The sequence below is a fragment of the Canis aureus genome, chromosome 14 (assembly GCF_053574225.1).
Source record: "Canis aureus isolate CA01 chromosome 14, VMU_Caureus_v.1.0, whole genome shotgun sequence".
Taxonomy (NCBI): domain Eukaryota; kingdom Metazoa; phylum Chordata; class Mammalia; order Carnivora; family Canidae; genus Canis; species Canis aureus.
In genome coordinates, this window is record NC_135624.1 from 50,615,001 (window position 1) to 50,635,795 (window position 20,795).

Genomic DNA, 20,795 nt, shown 5'->3' on the forward strand with positions numbered 1-20,795 from the left:
CCTTTTACCCAGAGGTAACCATCATTAACATCTTAAGGTACCCTTTCAGCCTTTTTTTTTCCCTATTGAATTAATATTTAATTCCACTCTAAGAAATCTAATCATCTGGATTAGGAAGGATGGGTGACAAAAGGAATGTCGATAGGAGGGAATCCATCTTAAGACCTCGATTCCAGTCTAAGTCCTATCCTGTTACCTTTGCCATCTCTGTGTAGACCTCCCCTCTCACCTATAATCTCTGTGTTAAAGAAGAATTCACCTGACCAGGTAGATGTGTGGATAGCTTCTTGTAAGAGTGGGAATAGAGCCCCTAACACAGCAAAGTCAACATCGGGCTCTTGTCCCAGGTCCCTTCTTATGATTCTAATCGAATTCCTTGGACTCCGAGGAACTTGGTTTTTTAGAGGGGACTTAGTGGTTCAAACAGCTCTTCCTTTGTGTGTCTGCCACAGGTCAGACTCTGCTCCGAGTTGGAGGTGCAATCAGGGAGATGTGGTTCTGCCCTTGAGAATGTAGAGTCTGATGGAGGAGGCAGCCCAGGAGGTTGTGTAAGAGTGTCAGGTGCTCTCGCATGCTGCGGGAAGAGGGAGGAGAGACCAACCAACTTGGCTTTGGAGAGTTGAGGATGGCTTGGAACAGGAGATGACACTTGAATGGAGTCCAGAGAGACCTGCCTTATGGCGCCTGCCGTCTTCAGCAAATAGCATTCTCCTAAAGTTCCACTGTTTTTTTGTGTTCTGTCCTACTTTTCAGCGCAATCACACAGTTGCCCATGATAATTAAATGAGACTTGCCAGATGGATACTTTCGCAAGACGATGGCTCGTCTTCTTGCTCTATTTGTGAAAGCTGGCATTGGATCCAAACTCTCAAGGATGCCCCTACCTTGAGATCGCTTTGGAGTGCCACTCTTTTGTGTGTATTTGCCAAATGGCCTGCCCATGCATCGGGCCAGGCTGAGTGACAGGTGGGTGTGCCATGCATGTGGACACTGATCCCCGCCAAGCCGTTTTGCCTGCAAGGAGGTGAGGTGCTGAGAGGTGGTTCTACAGTGGTCCCTTCCCTTGAAGAAATACGCTCCTGAGCTTCCGATCTGTCGGTCCCTATCTTCTCACCATGTACAATTTTCCTATCAGTTGCAACCTAATCAAGGTCAGATTCCCAACGCGTGGGGTTAAAACACTCATTATCACGCTATCTGAAGATTTTTAGATCACTGAAGAGAATATTCCTGGTGGCAAACACAGTTGAGGGGTAGCAAACTTGATTAACCAGAGAGGGTAGGTATTCCGAAATAGGAAATGATAGCTGAATCATTAATAAATTAATGGTTAATAAAACTGTCTCGTGTCTGCGAAACATTCTTCCTCCTTTGGGTGCTCCATCTCATTTAATTGTCCCAGCATCGTTATGAAATGGGGACTGTTGTTATTCCCACATGACACACGAGGAGGCTTGATGGAGGGACAGATTATTGGTAAACGTGGGAGCCAGCGGCAGGACACCCTTCACGCCCCCCCCCACACACACAGTGGGGTGCATCCCATTCTGTGTCTGATGTCATACTGAGGATTCAGGGTGAGCGCATCCCCGCCCCTGCCATCAGATCCTTACAGGTCGGCTTACTCATTTTCCAAGGCTTAGACCCCTTCACTTATATTTCCAGTAGAACAACTGAATGTAATAAGTTCATTTTCCTTTCACTTTAGAAAATAATCTCAAGAATTTGCAGTGCTTTTAGGCACCCTTGATTGAATGAATATCAGTTGATTATTGTCGTTCCCCAGAAACGTCAAATTAGAGCATGCCTGCTGATACAACCTATTTTTTCAGTGATTATATACAGGTTTAGATAGACATGTGAATAAAACTCTTGGGCTGGTTTCCTCTTAAAATTTTCTGTCCATATTTTGCATTTGAAATACAAATTTGGAGTTTAAAAGCCCATATTGTATTTTACTCTTATGTTTTGGCTTCTCCGTAAATAGGGTGATTCAGTTCTTTTATTTCCACCCACTCCCTTCTGCCCCCACCCCTAAAAAGGAGGACATTCTTGGAGGGGGGGAAGTGGGTGGGTGGGTGGGGGGGCTTCTCATTTCCTAGAACTCCTCTTAATTTTATCCATCCCAGTCTGTGCCATAACTTGAAATTCTCTATGACAGGTTCAGTAATTTGAAAGTCTGATGGCAAGAATCTTAAACACAATTTCCACCTTCACAACAGTTTGGAATCCTAAAGTTTGGATTAGAAGCAGTCTTGAAAATTCTGCCCCCCTACCCCCCAACTGGAAGCAGAAACCCGGCCAGGGGTCCTGTGAACCCCACCTCCGTTCACTCAACCCCAAACAGGGAGTTCTCACCTGCAGTGTGGACAGTCCACAATGGGGCCAGGCAGCTCTAAACGGGGGAAACCCTTTCCTGGTCTGACCCTCGCTTCTGCCTCCCTGTGCCTTTCACTCACTGGTTCCGATGCTCCCCTTTGAATATGTTCCCTCAGGGTCCTCTTCAAACTCAAGAAGGTTCTAAGGATTTGGAAACCGTGGCGGGGAGCCTTGGTGAGGTGTTCCAGCAGTCTGACCTATGGCCATTTCTCTTTTCCTACAGCAAAACCAGAAATCCTGACTCATGAAAGTCTCACGAATGGCATGCTCCAGTGTGTGGTTGCAGGATTCCCAGAGCCCGCAGTAGATTGGTATTTCTGTCCAGGAGCTGAGCAGAGGTGAGAGGATTATTTTGGCTACTACTTAATGTGCATGAGGGAAGGACAGCAGGGTAGTTGAACTTCAGATAGGTTTTCAGATTCTTTTTTTTAAAGCTTTGTTTGATTATCCTTTTTTTCCCTATCCATGTGGCTTTTTAAGGGGGGCATAATTGCTATATTTTTCGTGGTAGACATTAATTTTGTTTGCTGAGAAATGATTACTGAGTGACTTACTTCTCTGTTTTGGTGGTTATCTTTTGGATTTATCATGCAATTTCTAGCCTGCAGGTAGATAAAGCAATTTTCCAGGACAGAGTAATTAGATTTCCATTCTGTACACAGGAGGCAATGTGTGTGGGAGATGTGGCTGTAGTTTTCATGAAAAAAAAATTGCCTCAGAAGTTAATTGCCAAGTTACCAAAAAGTAATGATCGTGCAGTTACAACATACATATGGCATTTGTAAGCTGCGTGTTTTTAAAAGGTTTTTTTTTTCTCCTTGATTAGGTGCCCGGCCCCTGAGCAGAGCACATCTGGCAGGGTGCTTCCTCTCCCTTCCAATCTGCACTTAAGCCTTAAATTGTCCTTTCACATTACCTGAAGATGAAAATGGGGTCACCATGGCTGTTTTTATCCATCAAATGCTATTTTGCGCTCGGGCTTTAAAAGCCCAGTGTAACATCACAATTGAATAGTCAGGATAATAATAGAAATTTTATTTCTCACAGAATAGTCCTTTTTATCACAACACGTTGGAAGAGGTTACATAGGATTGTTGTTTTCAGCGGCGTTTTAGTGGAATGTTTTCTTTGGGGAACAGTAAGAAGGACCCGAGGCCCCTGGAAAAGCCCCTACAGTTTGCAGGAAGTAACCCCAGCAGTTACTGTTCTCCATACAGCAAATATTTATGGGGCGTCAATTGTATGCCAGACCCTGGTCTAGTGAGCCAAACACACCTCGGAGTCCCAGCTTTGTGAGTTTATATCTAATGGGTAGAGAGAGGTGAGCAAAAGATGAAATAAACAGTTAAGTGCTAATGAGAAAAATAAAGCAAGGTATAAGGGAATAGAAAAATATTAGGTATATGGGGGACGTAATTTAAAATGGGGGTCCAGCCCCTGATGGATGGGCTTTGCTACCTCGAGTACAAGCCAGTGGTCTGGCCTCTGTCTCCCTCTAAAACCTGGATCAGGATCTCAGCTGCTGGGATTTGGGGGGCTGACCTGTCTTCATCCTTGTAGACTTGAACTCTCTCCTCCTCTAAGCTCTTTTTTCAACCCTCACGCATGTACCCTTTCACACTTACTTTATAAAGATCTACTGTGTGCCAGCTACTACCTTTCTTCCATTCATTTCTAACCCTTTCCGTAACTCTCCAAAGTGGGTATTACCATCCCGACCTTCTAGCTGTAGAAACGGAGTCCTGGAGGGTTTTAAGTAGCTTGTCAACAAAACAGGTATTTGAATCCGGATTCAAACTCCTGTCTCACTCCCTATTTCTTCCTTTCCGCCCTGCTTCTCTTGCTCACGGCGCCAGGGGAGTGCTCATGCATCCTCACACCCTTGGTTGAAAAAGGACATTTTTTTTTATTTTTTATTTATTTATTTATTTATTTTTATTTATTTATTTATTTATTTTGAAAAAGGACATTTCTGATTATGACCTACTCTCTTAGTTTTAAACGTATGCCAATTCCAATGTGATTGATTGATTGATTGATTTTCCTAGAGTAAATCCAGGCTGTTATTTTCTCTTCCCTCTAGATGTTCTGTCCCTATTGGGCCAATGGATGTGCAGATGCAAAACTCGTCTCTGTCACCGTCTGGAAAACTAGTGGTTCAGAGTTCCATCGATTATAGTGCCTTCAAGCACAATGGCACAGTCGAGTGTAGGGCTTACAACAATGTAGGCAGGAGTTCTGCCTTTTTTAACTTTGCATTTAAAGGTAACAGCAAAGGTATATTTCTTTTTAATCCAATTTAAGGGGATGTTTAGGCTCTGCCTGCCATATCAATCATGATTTTAAGTCCATTCCATCAATGGCCATGTCATTTCTGGTAATTTCCACATTGTACCATGCTGTCATCAAACTCACTAAGTTTCATCCTGTACTAGTCTGTTAATAACATGTACGCAGTGATTTTAACCACATACATATATATTTGCATGTGTATATGCACGTATGTATGTACGCATGCGTGTGTGTGTGTGTGTGTGTATGTAGTGAATTGCGTATTTCCAGTCATTCCTACTGAAAAGGGGCGGGGAAAGAAAATAGGGAATTATATTTGCCTCACAGCCAGATATAACCAGAATTAGGGCAGTTAAAAATTTTAAATTGAGTTTAAAATTTTAGTCCTTGAAAATCGTGTATTTGAACACATTGCCGGATGCTATACAAGAAAGTTAACATTGCCTTTTATGAAGTTATGTCAGTGAGCCATTTCTTTCGTGTCTGTCAGATTTGATTCATGAGGGACTACCTCTGAACATTAAGTGAAATGATCCTTGTGGATACATTGATGAATTGGTATGAAGTTAGAAGACAAAGAAGCTGGGCATCTACATTCCCAGGGCTTAGTTTTGTTTTCTTGAGTTGGCAAAGATGTGTGCCAGTAAGTGGTATACTTCCAGTTTTTGAGTAATGAGGGGGAGAATCTTACATTGTTCTTCATCACAGGTTTTTTTTTTCCCCCCTCAGGCAATGAAAAGAACACTTTAAAGATATTTTCTTGGTTGTAAAAGAAATTCTTATCAGTGTAGAAAATTTGGAAAATACAGGAAAGCGTAAGGAAGAAAATATAACTATCCGTAAAGGAAACTTCTTAAAGTTGTCCAAGGCAGGAATTTAGTTGAAATACAAAGTTCATTTATAATGTTGCTTTTTATTGACAAAACAGCCATAAAATTATTTGTGGGCTACAGAAATCTCAACTTCCACAGTAGTCTGGTTTGAAGTTGTTCCTTCATGAGATCCCTTTGAATAACCAGAGGAAGGTAGTATTAGCAAGGCAAGGAGTTTATGAGATGCCCTTGGCTTTGAATCCTGCCATGGTCTGTAAGGCGGGGGATGGGTGAGTTTGGGGTCAGGTGGTTGTCATGAAGCTCCACCCCTGCTAATACGTTGTAATTCCACATTCCCCTTTCATTTTAGAACAAATCCATCCCCACACCCTGTTCACACCTTTGCTGATTGGCTTTGTGATCGCAGCTGGAATGATGTGCATTATCGTGATGATTCTTACCTACAAGTATCTACAGGTAATCATTCATTTGTTCTCTACCCTAAGTGCTATAATGATCGAAATGTTATTCATTAAAAGATGATCTGTCTCTCTTTTCTCCCCACACCAGAAACCCATGTATGAAGTACAGTGGAAGGTTGTTGAGGAGATCAATGGAAACAATTATGTTTACATAGACCCAACACAGCTTCCTTACGATCACAAATGGGAGTTTCCCAGAAACAGGCTGAGCTTTGGTCAGTATGAAACAGGGGCTTTCCATGTAACCTTTTTGTGTACGTGTAACAATGACTTTAGGGAACCCCATTAGCTTCCTTTGTTCTGTTCCAACTGAGACAATAAGTATTTTCTGTGAAGTTTCATCACTTTTGATAGATTCCGCATAAAGCACCTTATAGAGAAATGTCCTTAGCTGGATTTGTCCTTAATTCCTTAACAATTCCTTGATTGTTGACTTTGAAATTACCCAGATGCTCCTTTGGTCCTACCACCACCCCTTACTCTTTTCTTCCTTTCTGCAGGGAAAACTTTGGGTGCTGGTGCCTTCGGGAAAGTGGTTGAAGCCACTGCATATGGCCTGATTAAGTCGGATGCGGCCATGACTGTTGCCGTTAAGATGCTCAAACGTAAGTTTCTGCAGGTGGCTGCATGCCCTCAACATTGGCTTGCCAAATTTGCTTCTTGCTAAAATGAAATTTTTTTCTGATTTTAGCAAGTGCCCATTTAACCGAACGAGAAGCCCTAATGTCTGAGCTCAAAGTCTTGAGTTACCTCGGTAATCATATGAATATTGTGAATCTTCTTGGAGCGTGCACCGTTGGAGGTAGGGCCATGACCAAATTAACTTTCATTATCTTTCAAATTATCTGAAGAGGGGAGATTTTAATACCATTGCGACAGTGCTTGGTTATATCTTATTGCAAGATTTTACCCGGGTTGTTACCTCTTGTAGATGTTTCACACCCCTGCCCCAAAAGCCATTCTTAAGAATGTATATTTGAGTTTTATCATCATGGGGACATACCCTAGTTACTGTCATGGGCGTTGCATCAGTATCAACCTCTTGAGTATCTTGAGAACCTCTCATCTCCTCCAGAAAACTTTTCTTTTATCTTTCAAGCTATTTTACTGGAGCCTATCTAGTCACTAAAGGGTTACTATCCATAATTAAAGATAGACTTTGAAGCCTGCAAGTTCTCCAGTACACACCAAATGAGACAAACACTTCACCTCGGCAAAAAAAAAAGTAAATTTCCAGTTGGAAGCAGTTCTGAGGTAGAGCCTTCCATCAAGGATTTCTGCGATGTTTCCAGAAAACCTTTTGGTCTAAAAGGACAGAGATGTGTAAAATGAGCCATTCCTCAAGATGTACTGAGGTTCACGGTCAAGTTGACAGCTTAGCTAACTTCTTAAAACAGCCCCTATAAATGTTGCTTCCACATCATGACCTGTTGGTAAAAATTCCTGCCCAAGTTAATCGGGTGCCTGTTGACTTCAGAGCTGCAGCGTGAGGTTTAATTACAGCCCCGGAAACACTGGTGGCCGGTAGTGCTCAGAAGGCAGGTGGTGTCCTGGCGTGCCAGGTGCTCACCCTCTCCAGGGTCATCTCAGCTGGCCATCCTGTGCTGTCGGTTTTCCTCTGAGGCTGCACTTTCTGCCCTTCATCATTTCCATAATAACACGAGGAGAGGGTGTGAAGCCCTGTTGCAGATCGAAGTGGATGGAAGGATTCGTGCAGGAAATTATGATGATTGTGGGATATTGTTGAAAGTTGGTAACTTGGATGTAAGTCAGGCCAGGCCCCGAGCACTGACCTCACTTAGGAAGGAGTAAAAGGAGGCTTAGTTGTTGAGTTGTCCTCCTCAGAATGCTGGTTTTTGCTAAGCCTGCTAAGTATTTGCCTTATCAATGAACCTGAATGAAAACGGTCATGATGGCCCCTGAGTCTATTTAAAGGGGGCAGGATCGTCTAGAGAGCTCACCTCTCTTTAACCTTCTCTTACATATCTGCAGGGCCCACCTTGGTCATTACTGAATATTGTTGCTATGGTGATCTTTTGAATTTTTTGCGAAGGAAACGTGATTCATTTATTTGCTCAAAGCAGGAAGATCACGGAGAAGTGGCACTTTATAAGAACCTTCTGCATTCAAAGGAGTCTTCCTGGTAAGACTGATTTACATAAATAGCTGTCAACAGGCAGTTCAGGGGGTCGAAAGGGTTTGCAATCAAGGCTGATTCTTTAAACAAATGAACAGAGGTACTTCGAGGTGCCAAATCAGAATTATTAAATCATTTAGGTGTCGTCAACAATTTAGAAAGTTTGAATAGCGTTTGTAAAGATTTAAATAGTGTTGAACTTAGATTTTTATTGATTTTTTTAATGCATCTTTAGTTTTTTTTTTTTCAAAGTGTTCTGTTCAATTGAATAATTCTGTACTTGTTTCACTTATCAGGGCTCTATTCTCGTGTGTCCTTTCATTTATTCTGTTGGGCTTGGTACTGTATGCATCTCTGCAGTGAGACACTGTAGGGAAAATGCTAAAGTCTGTCAAGTTGTCTCGGTAAATTTCTTGAAAACCTTTAACGGAGTGGCAAAAGAGCTCTGAACATATCTCTGCACATAGGTTTCTCACCATCTACCTCTGAATTATTTCCGTATACCTTGCCCTTCTTTAAAAAAAAAAAAAACTCAATCATGCTATAAAAAGGCACAACGATTCTAGCACGTGTTTAAAAATTCTGTACCTTATTTTCATCTCTTTTCCTCTTTAATATCCTTCTGAATTTGAATGACGTACAAAGAGCTTCAGATTCCTTTAAGAACAATTAGTGTGGCTTAACAACCAGAATAGGATTCCTCTCTGCCTAGCCTTGCCTGTTCTTTCCAAAGGTTGAGAAAGATTTCCTAGATGCACCCAGCCCAACAGAAATCATATTCATCATGCCCAATCCCTTATACTTTATATTTTTGAAGTTGTGTGGTGGATTTTTTCCTCTCCTTTCTATTCATTCTGTCCCCTACGTTTTGAGATGGCAAGACTGTGTTTCTTAAACTTAGCTCCAGGCCCTCTAGAAGGCCTCAGCAACTATTATTGATGGGTGGTTACTTCTTAAAGACCTTTTCTGTACCCCTTGACTAAAGGGTTTCTTCACCCCAGGTGAAGCCTTTTCATTTTACTTTTTTTTTTTTTAGTCCTATAGACTTGGGTAGTGTCAAGTGGTAGTAAAAACACATTACAAACCACCTTTTGTTAGTTTCTCCAGAGCATATGCTCCTTATGTGAATAAATGAGCCACTTTGCCTTATTTCTAAAACCTTGGCCCCATACATGTTTTTCAACTTGCTGAAATAATGGCTCAAATTGTTCTATCCGATGTCGTGTTCTTTGTGCTTTGGGATCCCATATGGGACTGGAACCACCAGCACACTCTGAAGGAGATTGTTGTCATAGTGTTTCTATGCTAATCAGAAGCAGGAAGTACTAGAAATCTTGAAGACTTTCCAGCCAAATGTTGCAGATTCAAGAGGTCCAGATGGTTCAGAAAATCATCCAAATTATTGGTGTTTATCTGAACTAAACTTGGTTTTTTTAAACCTTCTTCCATCAGTCGCTCTATGTTAGCGATCCCTGCCTTCCTCCCCATCACACATCTCAGAGCTCTTGCTCTTCTCGTCTTTCTTGTGTCTTTCATCTTGTCTCTTGGGGCTAATTTAGAGACTTTGAGGGAACAGGGGATACTGTTTATGGTTCTCTGTTTCCATTACACCTCTGGTGTCAAGAGATGGGACATTTCTAACGTGAGTCCCATCTATGAACACAAAAGAGACCGTCTCATTCCTGGGCATCGGGCCCTGATGTTGAATATTAAAAACTCCTGTATAACGAACAAGCTTTTCTTCATTCAAACCTAGTAATACTTTCTCTGAATAAAATCAGCCTCTTACGTAAAAAGGCAGTGGGGAGATAGAGCCTGCCCCATGGGAACTCCCCCATTTTCCCATTTTATTCAGTCATAATTTGATGGATGGATATTTCATCTCTCACAGCAGTGACAGTACTAATGAATACATGGACATGAAACCCGGCGTTTCTTACGTTGTGCCAACCAAGGCAGACAAAAGGAGATCTGCGAGAATAGGTGGGTACCTATCAAATAATAAAAACAACTTCATTTACAAAGGCTTTCTCATGCTGCTGGGAAATACATTACTATGCCCCATAGTGACTGGTTCTCCTTTCCAGGAGGGCCCGATGGCAAAAGTCAGTGGCAGGTCAGGGTTCCAAGTGAGCATTGGGGTGAGAGAGTGTTCATTATCGTATAGGAGCATCTCACTGCATGAATGAAGATATATGTGTATCAACTAGGTATTTTACACATCAAAAAAAAAAAAATAGGAGATTTGTGTATTTATCCACCATCCTTCTCCCCTGAAGCCCCAGACTGTGAATATTAACTTGGTGCTTGGGCACTTAACTTTCCTCAACGCCGGGTGGGTGACTTGCCTGCGCGGTCACATCAGTTCCTTATTACCAACCTTTGGTATTGTTGTTGTGCTGTCTTCTGTTTTCCAAGCTTTGAGGCTTAATTGCTAAGAAAGTCCTTCTTCTCTTAACAGGCTCATACATAGAAAGGGATGTGACTCCTGCCATCATGGAAGATGATGAGTTGGCTCTAGATCTAGAGGACTTGCTGAGCTTTTCTTACCAGGTGGCCAAGGGTATGGCATTCCTGGCCTCGAAGAATGTGAGTGGATGTGGTTCTCGAGGAGTATTGCCAACCCCCCCACCCACAATCCCCTAACTCCAGTGGCGCATTTTAGAGTTCATAGTTAGAATGCACAGTGTCATTTTGAGAATGCGCAGTGTCGTTTTGAAGTGTGGTAACCCAAAACAGGGGAAATTTCATTTCTTCATGTTCCAACCGCTATCTTTTTGGAATTCCTATTCTCATTTATAAGCTTTAAAGTATAAGCCTGTCTAAATGAACTTTCTATGAATTTTTTTTTTTTTTTATGCAGCAAATTCATTTAAAAATCCTGGCTCTTAGAATACAGGAGCTGCTCTTAGAAAATAGAGAATGGTTTCATCAGCAAAGGGAGGCGTTACCTCATGCAATTGCAGTGCTTGGTGAAGCACATGCTTGGGTCTTGTTGAAGTTGGGCCTCAGATATCGTGTGGCTTCATGAAGTGTGGGGGAATAAGGAATCGGAGAGAATAATAAGCATTTGGGAAAAAGGTAGAAATGGGAAGAGAACGAAGGAACCAAAGCAAGGAACATGGCTCTGGAAGGGTGAGGAATTCAGTAGCAAATGAGACTAGCAGACCAGGAGGAGGGAACAGATCCTACCCTTAAGTGTCATTGGTGACATTTCCAAACAATTACGAAACTAAAAGAGGGATATAGGATGGCTGAAATAAAGAGCCTCTTCCCTGTGTCCTCGGGAGACATCAAATTGGAGTTGCAAAGACATTTTAAAAACTCTATAAAAGGACATTCAAAGAGAAGCATGCAAAATGAGGTTTTGGTTTAAAAAATATGATACGACTATTTATAATGTATTTTCCTATGAATGAAAGCAAGTCATAAGAAGAAAAAAAAATTTATTCGAGTTGGTTTGGAAAGCGATTATCGTAATTAAGGTCCTAAACGATGTGAAACACAAATTTTGAACATCATTCAGAGCATAATTTAGATCTTTATTTTTGGTGCACCGAAGAGTTTCAAGGCAAAGCCAAGGTACTGGATTTGTGTGACATAGCAGCATTCTCGTGTTGAACAGAGTTTTCATTCTTGAAGAGTTTAAAATAAATGTAAATGGTTTTCTTTTTCTCTCCCACTCTCCTAATAGTGTATTCACAGAGACTTGGCTGCTAGAAATATCCTCCTTACTCATGGTCGAATCACAAAGATTTGTGATTTTGGTCTAGCCAGAGACATCAAGAATGATTCTAATTATGTGGTCAAAGGAAACGTGAGTACCCACTCTGCTTGACAGTCCAGTGAAGGATTTTAGTTTCAAGTTTTTCTAAGAATTGCTTTTTATGAGTTTCCTAATGCAAATCCTACCTTTGAGATACCATGCATTTTAGCAGTCAAATTAAGTGTACTTCAGCAAAATTTGCATGGTAGGCTGAACATTACTACAACTAACATTCCGATAATAGAATTCCTAATTCTAATTGTGTAATTATGGGGCATGTGAAGGAAACAGAAATAGCCTTAATTTTCATTATAGCCTGAGAATAGCAATGAACTCTATTTTGTTCAAGTGAAACAAATGTGGGCCTGAAGGTCACAGCAGGGGAATTTTACTTGGAGATTGACATGCTATGCGCAAAAGATTAAAATCTAAGATAATGTTCAGAATTAGGTATGTAGAATGTTGGATCTTCTAATCAATAGAGAGCATATTAAATAGGTTCGTAAGTAATAATTGGGTTAGAGAACATAGTGATTTTATTTCAAAGTGCTTTATGTCCCTGCCAATTCTCCATGTAGCATCAGAACAAGCCCCTGGCATTGGAGTGCAGTGTCTTCACATTTTCAGCGTTGGAGAAACTAAAGCTCAGTCTATTTTATATATTTTAGTAATAAGCATCAACTAAGTCTGACACAGGTCGGTAAAGGCTGAAACCAGAGCCCACGATCTCCAGAGCAACGTCCCATTAGTATGGGAAGCCATATTAGTCCTGTATCTATGTAATCTTCTACATCGATTTGCCCAGACCCATTTCCCCAGTCCAGATTTATTTCTGGAGGTAACTATTTATGTGCCTTATGATAATGTAATATTTTCTCCTCCATCACCATGGCATCTCTGTACTTGACTTGGTTTTGTAGAAATGCTGCTGGCTTTACTTCCTGATCAAATCATGTATTTCTTTCCTTGTTTGATTAATTAATTAATTAATTAATTAATTTATTTGAGAGAGAGCACCAGCAAGGGGGAGGGGCTGAGGGAGAAATAGCCCGAGCAGGGAGCCTGATGCAGGGGTTTGACCCCAGGACCCCGAGATCATGACCTGAGCTAAAGGCAGATGCTTAATCCACTGAGCCACCCAGGTGCCCCTCAATGCATGCATTTCTAATAAACCTCTTCTAAGACTAGGTTCCATCATTATGAGGGTTAATGGAAGCAAGTTCTCTCCATCCTGGTCCATGCAGTATTGGAAGAAAGAATGAAGGGCACGAGGAGGAAGGCAGCAGGTTCAGGACCCAGTCTCCCCCAGTTTGAATCTGGTTCCGTCGTTAGGTGGCTGTGTGTTATTATTTGGCAAGAATTACCCAGTGCCTCTCAACTTTGCTTGTTTTCCTCCTCTTGGGAATAATAACTGTCACCTGACTCATCACGTTGTGAGGATTAAATGAGTTAATCTATGTGAAGTGCTTAAAACAGTGCCAGCCACATTGCAGCTAATACATGGCACTTGTTCTTCCGAACTGTTCTTTATAGATGTCTGATTTGGAATATAAATAATCATGACAGTGGTTGTTAGGCTGCAGCTTCTTACTAGCTTGTTACTGGTTAGTGACCATAGTTGGAATGGAAAAGGATGGGTTAGGTCCCACCAGGCTTCAAGATCGGGGGCTCCAGCTCAGGGCCATTGAACTAACCAATTACAAATCTCTCCTCACCAAGCTCACACAGCTTGTTACCACCCCAAATTCACTATATCCACAGTCACTGAGATGTCCCTGTGTCGGTTTCTCGGAAAGGTCTTTCACAGGCCCCTGAACCCAAGACACCTGTAGTAGGTCTCAGGTTAAGAGCCCCCATGGGAGTATTAGCATAAAATCTGGGAAGGGGATACTAGAAGGCTTTCTTCCTATCTTTTAAAAATATTTTATTTATTTATTCATGAGAGACACAGAGGTAGAGACACAGGCAGAGGGAGAAGCAGGCTCCTTGTGGGGAGCCCGATGTGGGACTTGATCGTGACCCTGGGATCACGACCTGAGCTGAAGGCAGATGCTCAACCACTGAGCCACCAAGGCACCCACTTGCTCTCTTTCTTACTTTCTTTTTTCCTGCTGGCTAAAATAACTTTAACGCTAGAAAAAAGATGGTCTTCCCAGTTTTCAACCCTAAATGGATTAAGAGAAGGATTGATGTAGCTTTTTATGGTAGATTAAGATCCAAGAACCCACAGTGTCTATAAGAGGAATAGTCACAGCAAGTTTGGCTCAATTTTAGCAGAAAGGGTTTGGGATGTGAGGTTCAGCTGTTGAATTTAAAACCCGAACTGCCGCTCGCCACCTTGGAATAGTCATGGTCACCATAAGCCCCTACTGTTCATTGTGTGTCTGCTTATGCGAGGCATTTGCTTAGAGATTAGTGAGTCAGCAGTACTGTGCTAAGCACCTTTGGCCACCCACACGATCTCATTTAACCCGCAAAATGACTCATGAAATTTGAAACGTTATTTCTTCTTGACACAAGAACATATTGAGGCTTACTTACAGATACTTAAGTGACGTTTGCAATGTATTTGTAAAGGATAGTTTGGGTTTCGTATGAGAGAAAACCCAAAAGAAGAGTCAAATAAGTGTCGTAGTCATAGGCCAGAACAGGTGTAGAGCTTCTGTGAAGCACTAGGGACCAAGTCCCTCTACTCTTCTATTTTCTTACCATGGCTGGTGTGGCCCTCCTCGTTGGGCCGCGATGGCCACCAGATAGCCAGCCACCAGAGCCAGAGGCAGGATGGAGGAGGGACAAGAAGGAAAAGAGCAAAGGGCACATGCCAGCCATGTCTTAAGAAGGCTTCCCTGCACCTGCCATATCATACTTCCCACTTAGTGGCTGACCCTGAGTCACGTGGCTCTGCTAAGCCGCAAAGGAGCTGGGAATGTAGTTTTTATTGTAGGAGGGCCATGTTTCTCTTATTAAGGAAAAAAGGGAAAACATGTTCAGTGGCAACTAACAAATCTCTGTGTTAATCAAGGCCAGTGGTGGAGCCAAGAATAGAACCCATGTGTCTGTCTCTGACATCTGTGCTCTTAACCACCATGCTGTATGGACTCAGGGTGCCCCCCGCCCCGCCTTTTTAAAAGATTTTGTAAGAGAGAAATTGAGAGGGAGAGAGAGCATGAGCAGAGTGGGGGTTGCAGAGGGAGAAACTGACTCCCCACTGAGCAGGGAAGTGCCATGTGGGACTTGATCCTAGGACCCCGAGATCATGACCTGAGCCGAAGGCAGACACTTAACAAACTGAGCCACCCAGGTGTCCCTCAATGTTCCCCATCTTGAAGATGAGGGTAGTACCATGTGAGCCACCTATTTCAGAAGTGGGGAGGAGTCCTCTGAGGTCATAGGGTAAAAGGCCTTTGTGAGATGGCCGTCACCTTCTCACCCTCACCCCCTCAGCTGGAGCGATGTCTGTAGGAATACTTTCTATTCTTTCTTTCTTTTTTTTTTTTTTTTTTGAGCTTCTTAATTAACATTGCCGGATCTGTTGTGCTTCCATTACAGGCTCGGCTACCTGTGAAGTGGATGGCCCCTGAGAGCATTTTCAACTGTGTGTACACATTTGAAAGTGATGTCTGGTCCTATGGGATTTTTCTGTGGGAGCTCTTCTCTTTAGGTAAAACGCCTGGGCAAAGGCACCTTGGTTGGGCGAGAGCATCTTCTTTAAGGGGTTAGCAGGGTCCTGCTTGCTTATTATTAATGCTGATTTGCAAACCGTTTGTGCCTCAGGAAGCAGCCCCTACCCTGGGATGCCAGTCGATTCAAAGTTCTACAAGATGATCAAGGAAGGGTTCCGGATGCTCAGCCCTGAGCATGCACCTGCTGAAATGTAAGGGCCGAGATATATTTCCCTTGAGATCATGCTTCTCCTTTTATTTTCCTTTTCAAAGACCGAAACCTGAGTATTGAGGGTTTTCACTAGGGTTTCATGGTTTGAAACAGCAGTGTCTCCTGGTTCCTTCTTATGACATGTCGTGATCAAATGTCATTTTTGTAGCTTCTTTTCATAATCTCTTGTCACCAAATATACAGAAAGTTTCAGCAGCCTTTCACATGCACGGTGTTTTAGTTCATGCGTGATATGTCCAGTTTGCATGGCCCTGGAATTTTTTTTGAGACTGTCGCATGACACCTTAGGCTAAGGGCGTTGAGGAGTGACAGGAAATGGTCCTCGCTCTGCAGGTATGACATCATGAAGACATGCTGGGATGCTGATCCCCTGAAAAGGCCGACGTTCAAGCAGATCGTGCAGCTAATTGAGAAGCAGATTTCAGATAGCACCAATCATGTGAGTTCACTCCCGCCAGCCGTAGAACCTCCCTGCTTTCTCCTGGGGTTGTCAGGCTCTTGGGGTTCTGTTACCCATCCCTTCTATCCTTGGCTCAAGCAGTGTACTGGGCTTCGGGGAGGCTAGGAAGGCAATGGAAACAGGTTCTTCTGGACCAACCCCCATCCTGAGCCTGCCATACAGATTTGCCATGGTTCCTCCCCACCCCAAATGCTGATCATGGGGTCGGCGTGGTCTCTGCCTCACGTGTCTGGGCCATTCAGCCTTCGGACGGTTGGGGTAACGTGAACTAGAATAAAAGCACAGAAAAGACAGCTTGTTACGGCAGTGAAATAAGCCTTCTGCTCAAACAAGCATAGCCAGAAATGGCAGCTAGCTGTCATGCCCACAAGCCATATAACATGAAGAGCTTTTTGAGTTTGGGAGATCCCTGCCAGTGATTTAGGGGAGCAGGGGTGGAATTCAACAACTCAAATCCATTATTTCTCCTCCCCCTCTTACGGAAGAATTAGTGATCCTTACTTTAACTCAGATTTTTTTAAAGCTGCTTTTTGGATGGATTGGCCTGGAGCTATCCTTTCTAAAAGCATACCACTGGTATTTTGGGGTTAAAGCTTGCTCTTTTGGGTGTCAGAGCATGTTTCAAATTAAACAGCGTTCCCCACCTATGTGTTTAATTCTCAGCAGAGGGCCCCTGGGAAGGCCACCCGTTTCCCAGTAAATGACATCAGCCATTGGGTTATAGTTGGCTACAGAGGTTTAGAAACTCTTTTAATAGGTTAGATAGTACTTGTTTCCATATGTGTCCCAGCAAAAAGTAAATTTTTTTTTTTTTGGCCATCACGTCTTATGCATCAGACCTTGGGGGAAATGAGGAATAAGACAAAGCTTATATTTTCTTTCATCAATATGGGGTTTTGGCTGTGAAAGTCTTGTAAATCTCTTCTCCTTAAGAAGCTTTGTGAGTTATTTGTGATCCTGAGAATGCAGATGTGCCCCCCTTGTTGCTGTGTCCGTTGTGGGGACTGGCATATTAACTGTGGACTTGTTTTCCTCAGATTTATTCCAACCTCGCGAACTGCAGCCCCAACCCAGAGCGCCCCGTGGTGGACCATTCCGTGCGGATCAATTCCGTGGGCAGCAGCGCGTCTTCCACCCAGCCTCTGCTGGTACACGAAGATGTGTGAAGCAGGAGGAGTGCCGGGGGTCTCCCCAACAAGAGCGATCCCTGTTCTTTTGGTTCCTATACTGGTTATTCTGTCCTCCTTCGGCTTGCATCCTATTCCAGGGTAGCGGACACCCCTCTGTCCCTCCCTCTTTATGAGCACACCCTAATTAGTGGCCAGTGACTTTTGTCATCAGCCACCATCCTGTTGTAAGAGTTCAGACTGCATATTGTATTCCCAATAGCAAGGAAGCCCCCATTAATGAAAAAAAAATAATACAGACTTGGAGCAAGGGAGGATGGGATGGGCTAGACACCCCGAGTCCTTTCCAAGGCTTCTCCAGTTTCTGTTTGAAAAGCACAGTTGATAGTTTATTTGAATAAATGGCAGTGGTCGCCTTTGGGCCTCCTAACCATCCATAATGATATGATGATGCAGCAAGATTAGAAGCTGAAACCTGATCTCTTGATGTGGAAAATGGAATGTTATTAGAACAAAGGGCAGAAGCTTATGAATGTCTGGGCTTAAGAAATCTAGTATTTCATGCTGGGAATGAGACATAGGCCATGGAAAAATGCTCCCTGAGCATGAATAAAGACTCGCTGCTGTGCATGAGCCTTTGTACTACTGACCTGGTTTGTAAATAGAGTTTGCTATTAGGACGCTGAGAATTGGAGAGAAGGCCTCCCCAGCCAGCATCTGTATATACTCATCTATAAATTGTACATGTTCCTATATTTGAAGGGGGGGGGACCCACAAGATGTAGTTTCTGGATACGACCCTGGCTCAAGTCTGCTGTGTTGTAGAAATAGATGAAGAGCCAGACAGGATTGAAGGAAACCGTGCTTTTTCTTTTCTTTTTTTCTTTTTTAAGAAAAAAACCCATAATTGCCAAGCACAATCTTCACAAAAATCTCCTTTTGTAGTCTATGAACTTGCTCTGCAGATTCTCCAGAACAAGCCTACCAGCTTCAGAAAGAATGGCATTGCGCTCAATGGATTTGATGCCGTTTGAAAAAGTGACTTGATTTACTACTGCATGACTCCCGCGGGAGTGACGATACAGTGCTCTTTTAGTTTGGATTCTTCGGTAGCCAGAAATTAAATTTAAATCCAGCCTCCAACTGCAGGCATGTCCTGGACGCCGGGCCAGTACCTATATAAGTGTGTGTGCGCGTGTATGCGTGTATGCGTGTGTGTGTGCTTGTAGAAAAATATTTCTGGGGGTGTTCTTTGCCTTGAGACCAGGAGGGTCCTTCAGTACCCAAGTAGTAGCTTGGCTTTTATCATCAGTACTGCTCATTTCTCTGAACCTAGCTGTCTAGAGGAGCTTCCCAAAAGCTTACATAGCGTCCATATAGGAAGCAGAGTGCTTAAATACTTATTTATTTGCAGTCCACCTACACTTCAAGCACTCTGTTGTTTAGACTCAATATACTGTACCTATTCCTTAGACCTAAGGCTACTTTCCTGCTAAAGCATATTTAAATTTTACCCTTTATGCTGTAGCCTCGATATTATTCTTAGAGGTCACTTTTTTTTTTTTTTTTTTAATTAAACTCACTGCCCAACTGTCAGAGGTCCGCGTGTTTGCGGTAAGGTTCGTGTGTTGTCCTGCGAGATTCAGGTATGCTGCCTTCATGGTTCCCCCCTCCTGGGTCCCTTAGACTACATTTTAGAGAACTGTGGTCATTTATCTGGAAGTAACCATTTGCACTGGAGTTCTATACTCTTGCACCTTTCCAAAGGTAACAGGTTTTGGGGTTTTGTCGTCACGTAAGAGATTGTCGCTGTTTGCTCTCCTTTGTCGGAAACTTTCCTTTGTGTTTCTATTGACTTTGATTATGGTAAGAAAAGTGGTTGTTAATTGTAGATGTCTAGGTACTTCAGGGGCACTTCACTGAGAGTTTTGTCTTGGATATTCTTGAAAGTTTATATTTTTATAATTTTTTTTTACATCGGATATTTCTTTGCAGTGGCTTAATGTTTGAAATTATTTTATGGCTTTTTTTGTAAATATTGAAATGTAGCAATAATGTCTTTTGAATATTCCTAAGCCCATGAGTCCTTGAAAATATTTTTTATATATACAGTAACTTTATGTGTAAATAAGTAAGCGGTGCAAGTTTAAAGGATGTTGGTATTCCATGTGTTTTTTTTTTTTTTCTTCCTGGTATGTTGTCCAATTGTTGACAGTTCTGAAGAATTCTAATAAAAATGTACATATATAAATCAAGTGGAATTTTTTGGTTATTTCTTCAAGCTTAGTGAAACCCAACCTCAAAGTGTTAAAGTGCATTCACTCTGACATTAGAAAGTTTGTTCCTGGCAGGCCTAGGATCTGAGCAAGACCGTCGCATCACTAGGATTTATATACTTGAAGATTCAACAGATATATTAAGAATTTAGTATGTGCTGTATTTTCTCCTTTTATTTTTGCAACCCAGTGTCCCCGTGTAAATTGAAAAATAAATATAGGAAACATTTTGAGAATACTATGCATTGCTATGATTATAATTAGGTTGATTTGTGTGAAATGACCGTTTTTGTGGGCAAAATGATAGCTAAATAGCAATTTCATGTGGTTCAGTCTGATATAACTGGCATGTTTCCTCCTGAAAGAGATTGCCTAAAAATGAACGTGAACTGTAAAGTAATCCACAGGGTTGACATGAGGACTCCCAAGACACTGGTGTGTGTTCTTGTTGGCTTGGATTTTGAAAAGAGTTTTGGTCCATCATGAGATGTTCATGCTCTACCCTTCAACCATTATTCTCACTTGCTTCTGAACAGTTAAGCTCTGTCTCTTGCTTGGGGGAAGGTGATTTGTGCCAATTAGTTGGGTCCTGTCCTGTGGCCGGAGCATCCTTTGTGATTAGGAAATACTGTCCAAACCAGGGAAACCTGTCCAGGGCCTGCGAGTCCTCCCATCTTGAAACAAACAACAACCCTGAACCACAGAATCCTCCTAAAAATGAGTTAGGCACATAAAACACCATCAGTTTTGATTTTCTTTATTGACGTGGCGTCCAAACCTGCAGAAGTTCGCTCCAGAAGGGAAAAGGAAGAAGGGTGAAAGGTGCGACCTACAATGAAGAAGAATCCTTTTACAGGAGGGAATGGTGTGGCCAGGAACACTTCAATTGTCTGTGAAAGCACCCACATTTCTGCCAAGCTTTTTCCATTATTATATTACAGACAGGAATGAATGCTAATTGACCACAAAACAAAGAAGTCCTTTCTTTCTGAATGTTTTCAGTGTCATTTAGACTTTTTCATTGTGTGAAATCTTGAGTTAAAAGCCGTCGACGGCCCCTGTATTATTAGCCTCCAGTTAGTTCCCTGACTGGCCCAGCTTTTCTCTTTTCTTTTTAATTCTTTTCAATTTTCCTTAAATTCAATTAACATATAATGTATTATTGGTTTC

General features: G+C 42.3%; 1 protein-coding gene across 4 annotated transcripts in view; it reads left to right on the forward strand.

Annotated features, from left to right (window-relative positions):
• KIT (KIT proto-oncogene, receptor tyrosine kinase) overlaps nucleotides 1-19,604 on the forward strand; it is an 83,437-nt gene extending 63,833 nt beyond the window's left edge. For 2 of the 4 annotated variants that reach the window (XM_077848043.1, XM_077848044.1), the window contains exons 8-21: nucleotides 2,603-2,717; nucleotides 4,463-4,656; nucleotides 5,854-5,960; nucleotides 6,054-6,180; nucleotides 6,466-6,570; nucleotides 6,657-6,767; nucleotides 7,958-8,108; nucleotides 9,994-10,085; nucleotides 10,564-10,691; nucleotides 11,797-11,919; nucleotides 15,418-15,529; nucleotides 15,643-15,742; nucleotides 16,096-16,201; nucleotides 17,260-19,604. In XM_077848043.1, coding sequence (XP_077704169.1) covers nucleotides 2,603-2,717; nucleotides 4,463-4,656; nucleotides 5,854-5,960; nucleotides 6,054-6,180; nucleotides 6,466-6,570; nucleotides 6,657-6,767; nucleotides 7,958-8,108; nucleotides 9,994-10,085; nucleotides 10,564-10,691; nucleotides 11,797-11,919; nucleotides 15,418-15,529; nucleotides 15,643-15,742; nucleotides 16,096-16,201; nucleotides 17,260-17,388 — 1,700 coding nt within the window. In that variant the 3' untranslated portion in view covers nucleotides 17,389-19,604. The remainder of the gene's footprint in view (nucleotides 1-2,602; nucleotides 2,718-4,462; nucleotides 4,657-5,853; nucleotides 5,961-6,053; nucleotides 6,181-6,465; nucleotides 6,571-6,656; nucleotides 6,768-7,957; nucleotides 8,109-9,993; nucleotides 10,086-10,563; nucleotides 10,692-11,796; nucleotides 11,920-15,417; nucleotides 15,530-15,642; nucleotides 15,743-16,095; nucleotides 16,202-17,259) is intronic. The other 2 variants (XM_077848045.1, XM_077848046.1) reach the window with 1 other exon arrangement.
• Nucleotides 19,605-20,795: the final 1,191 nt, after the last annotated feature.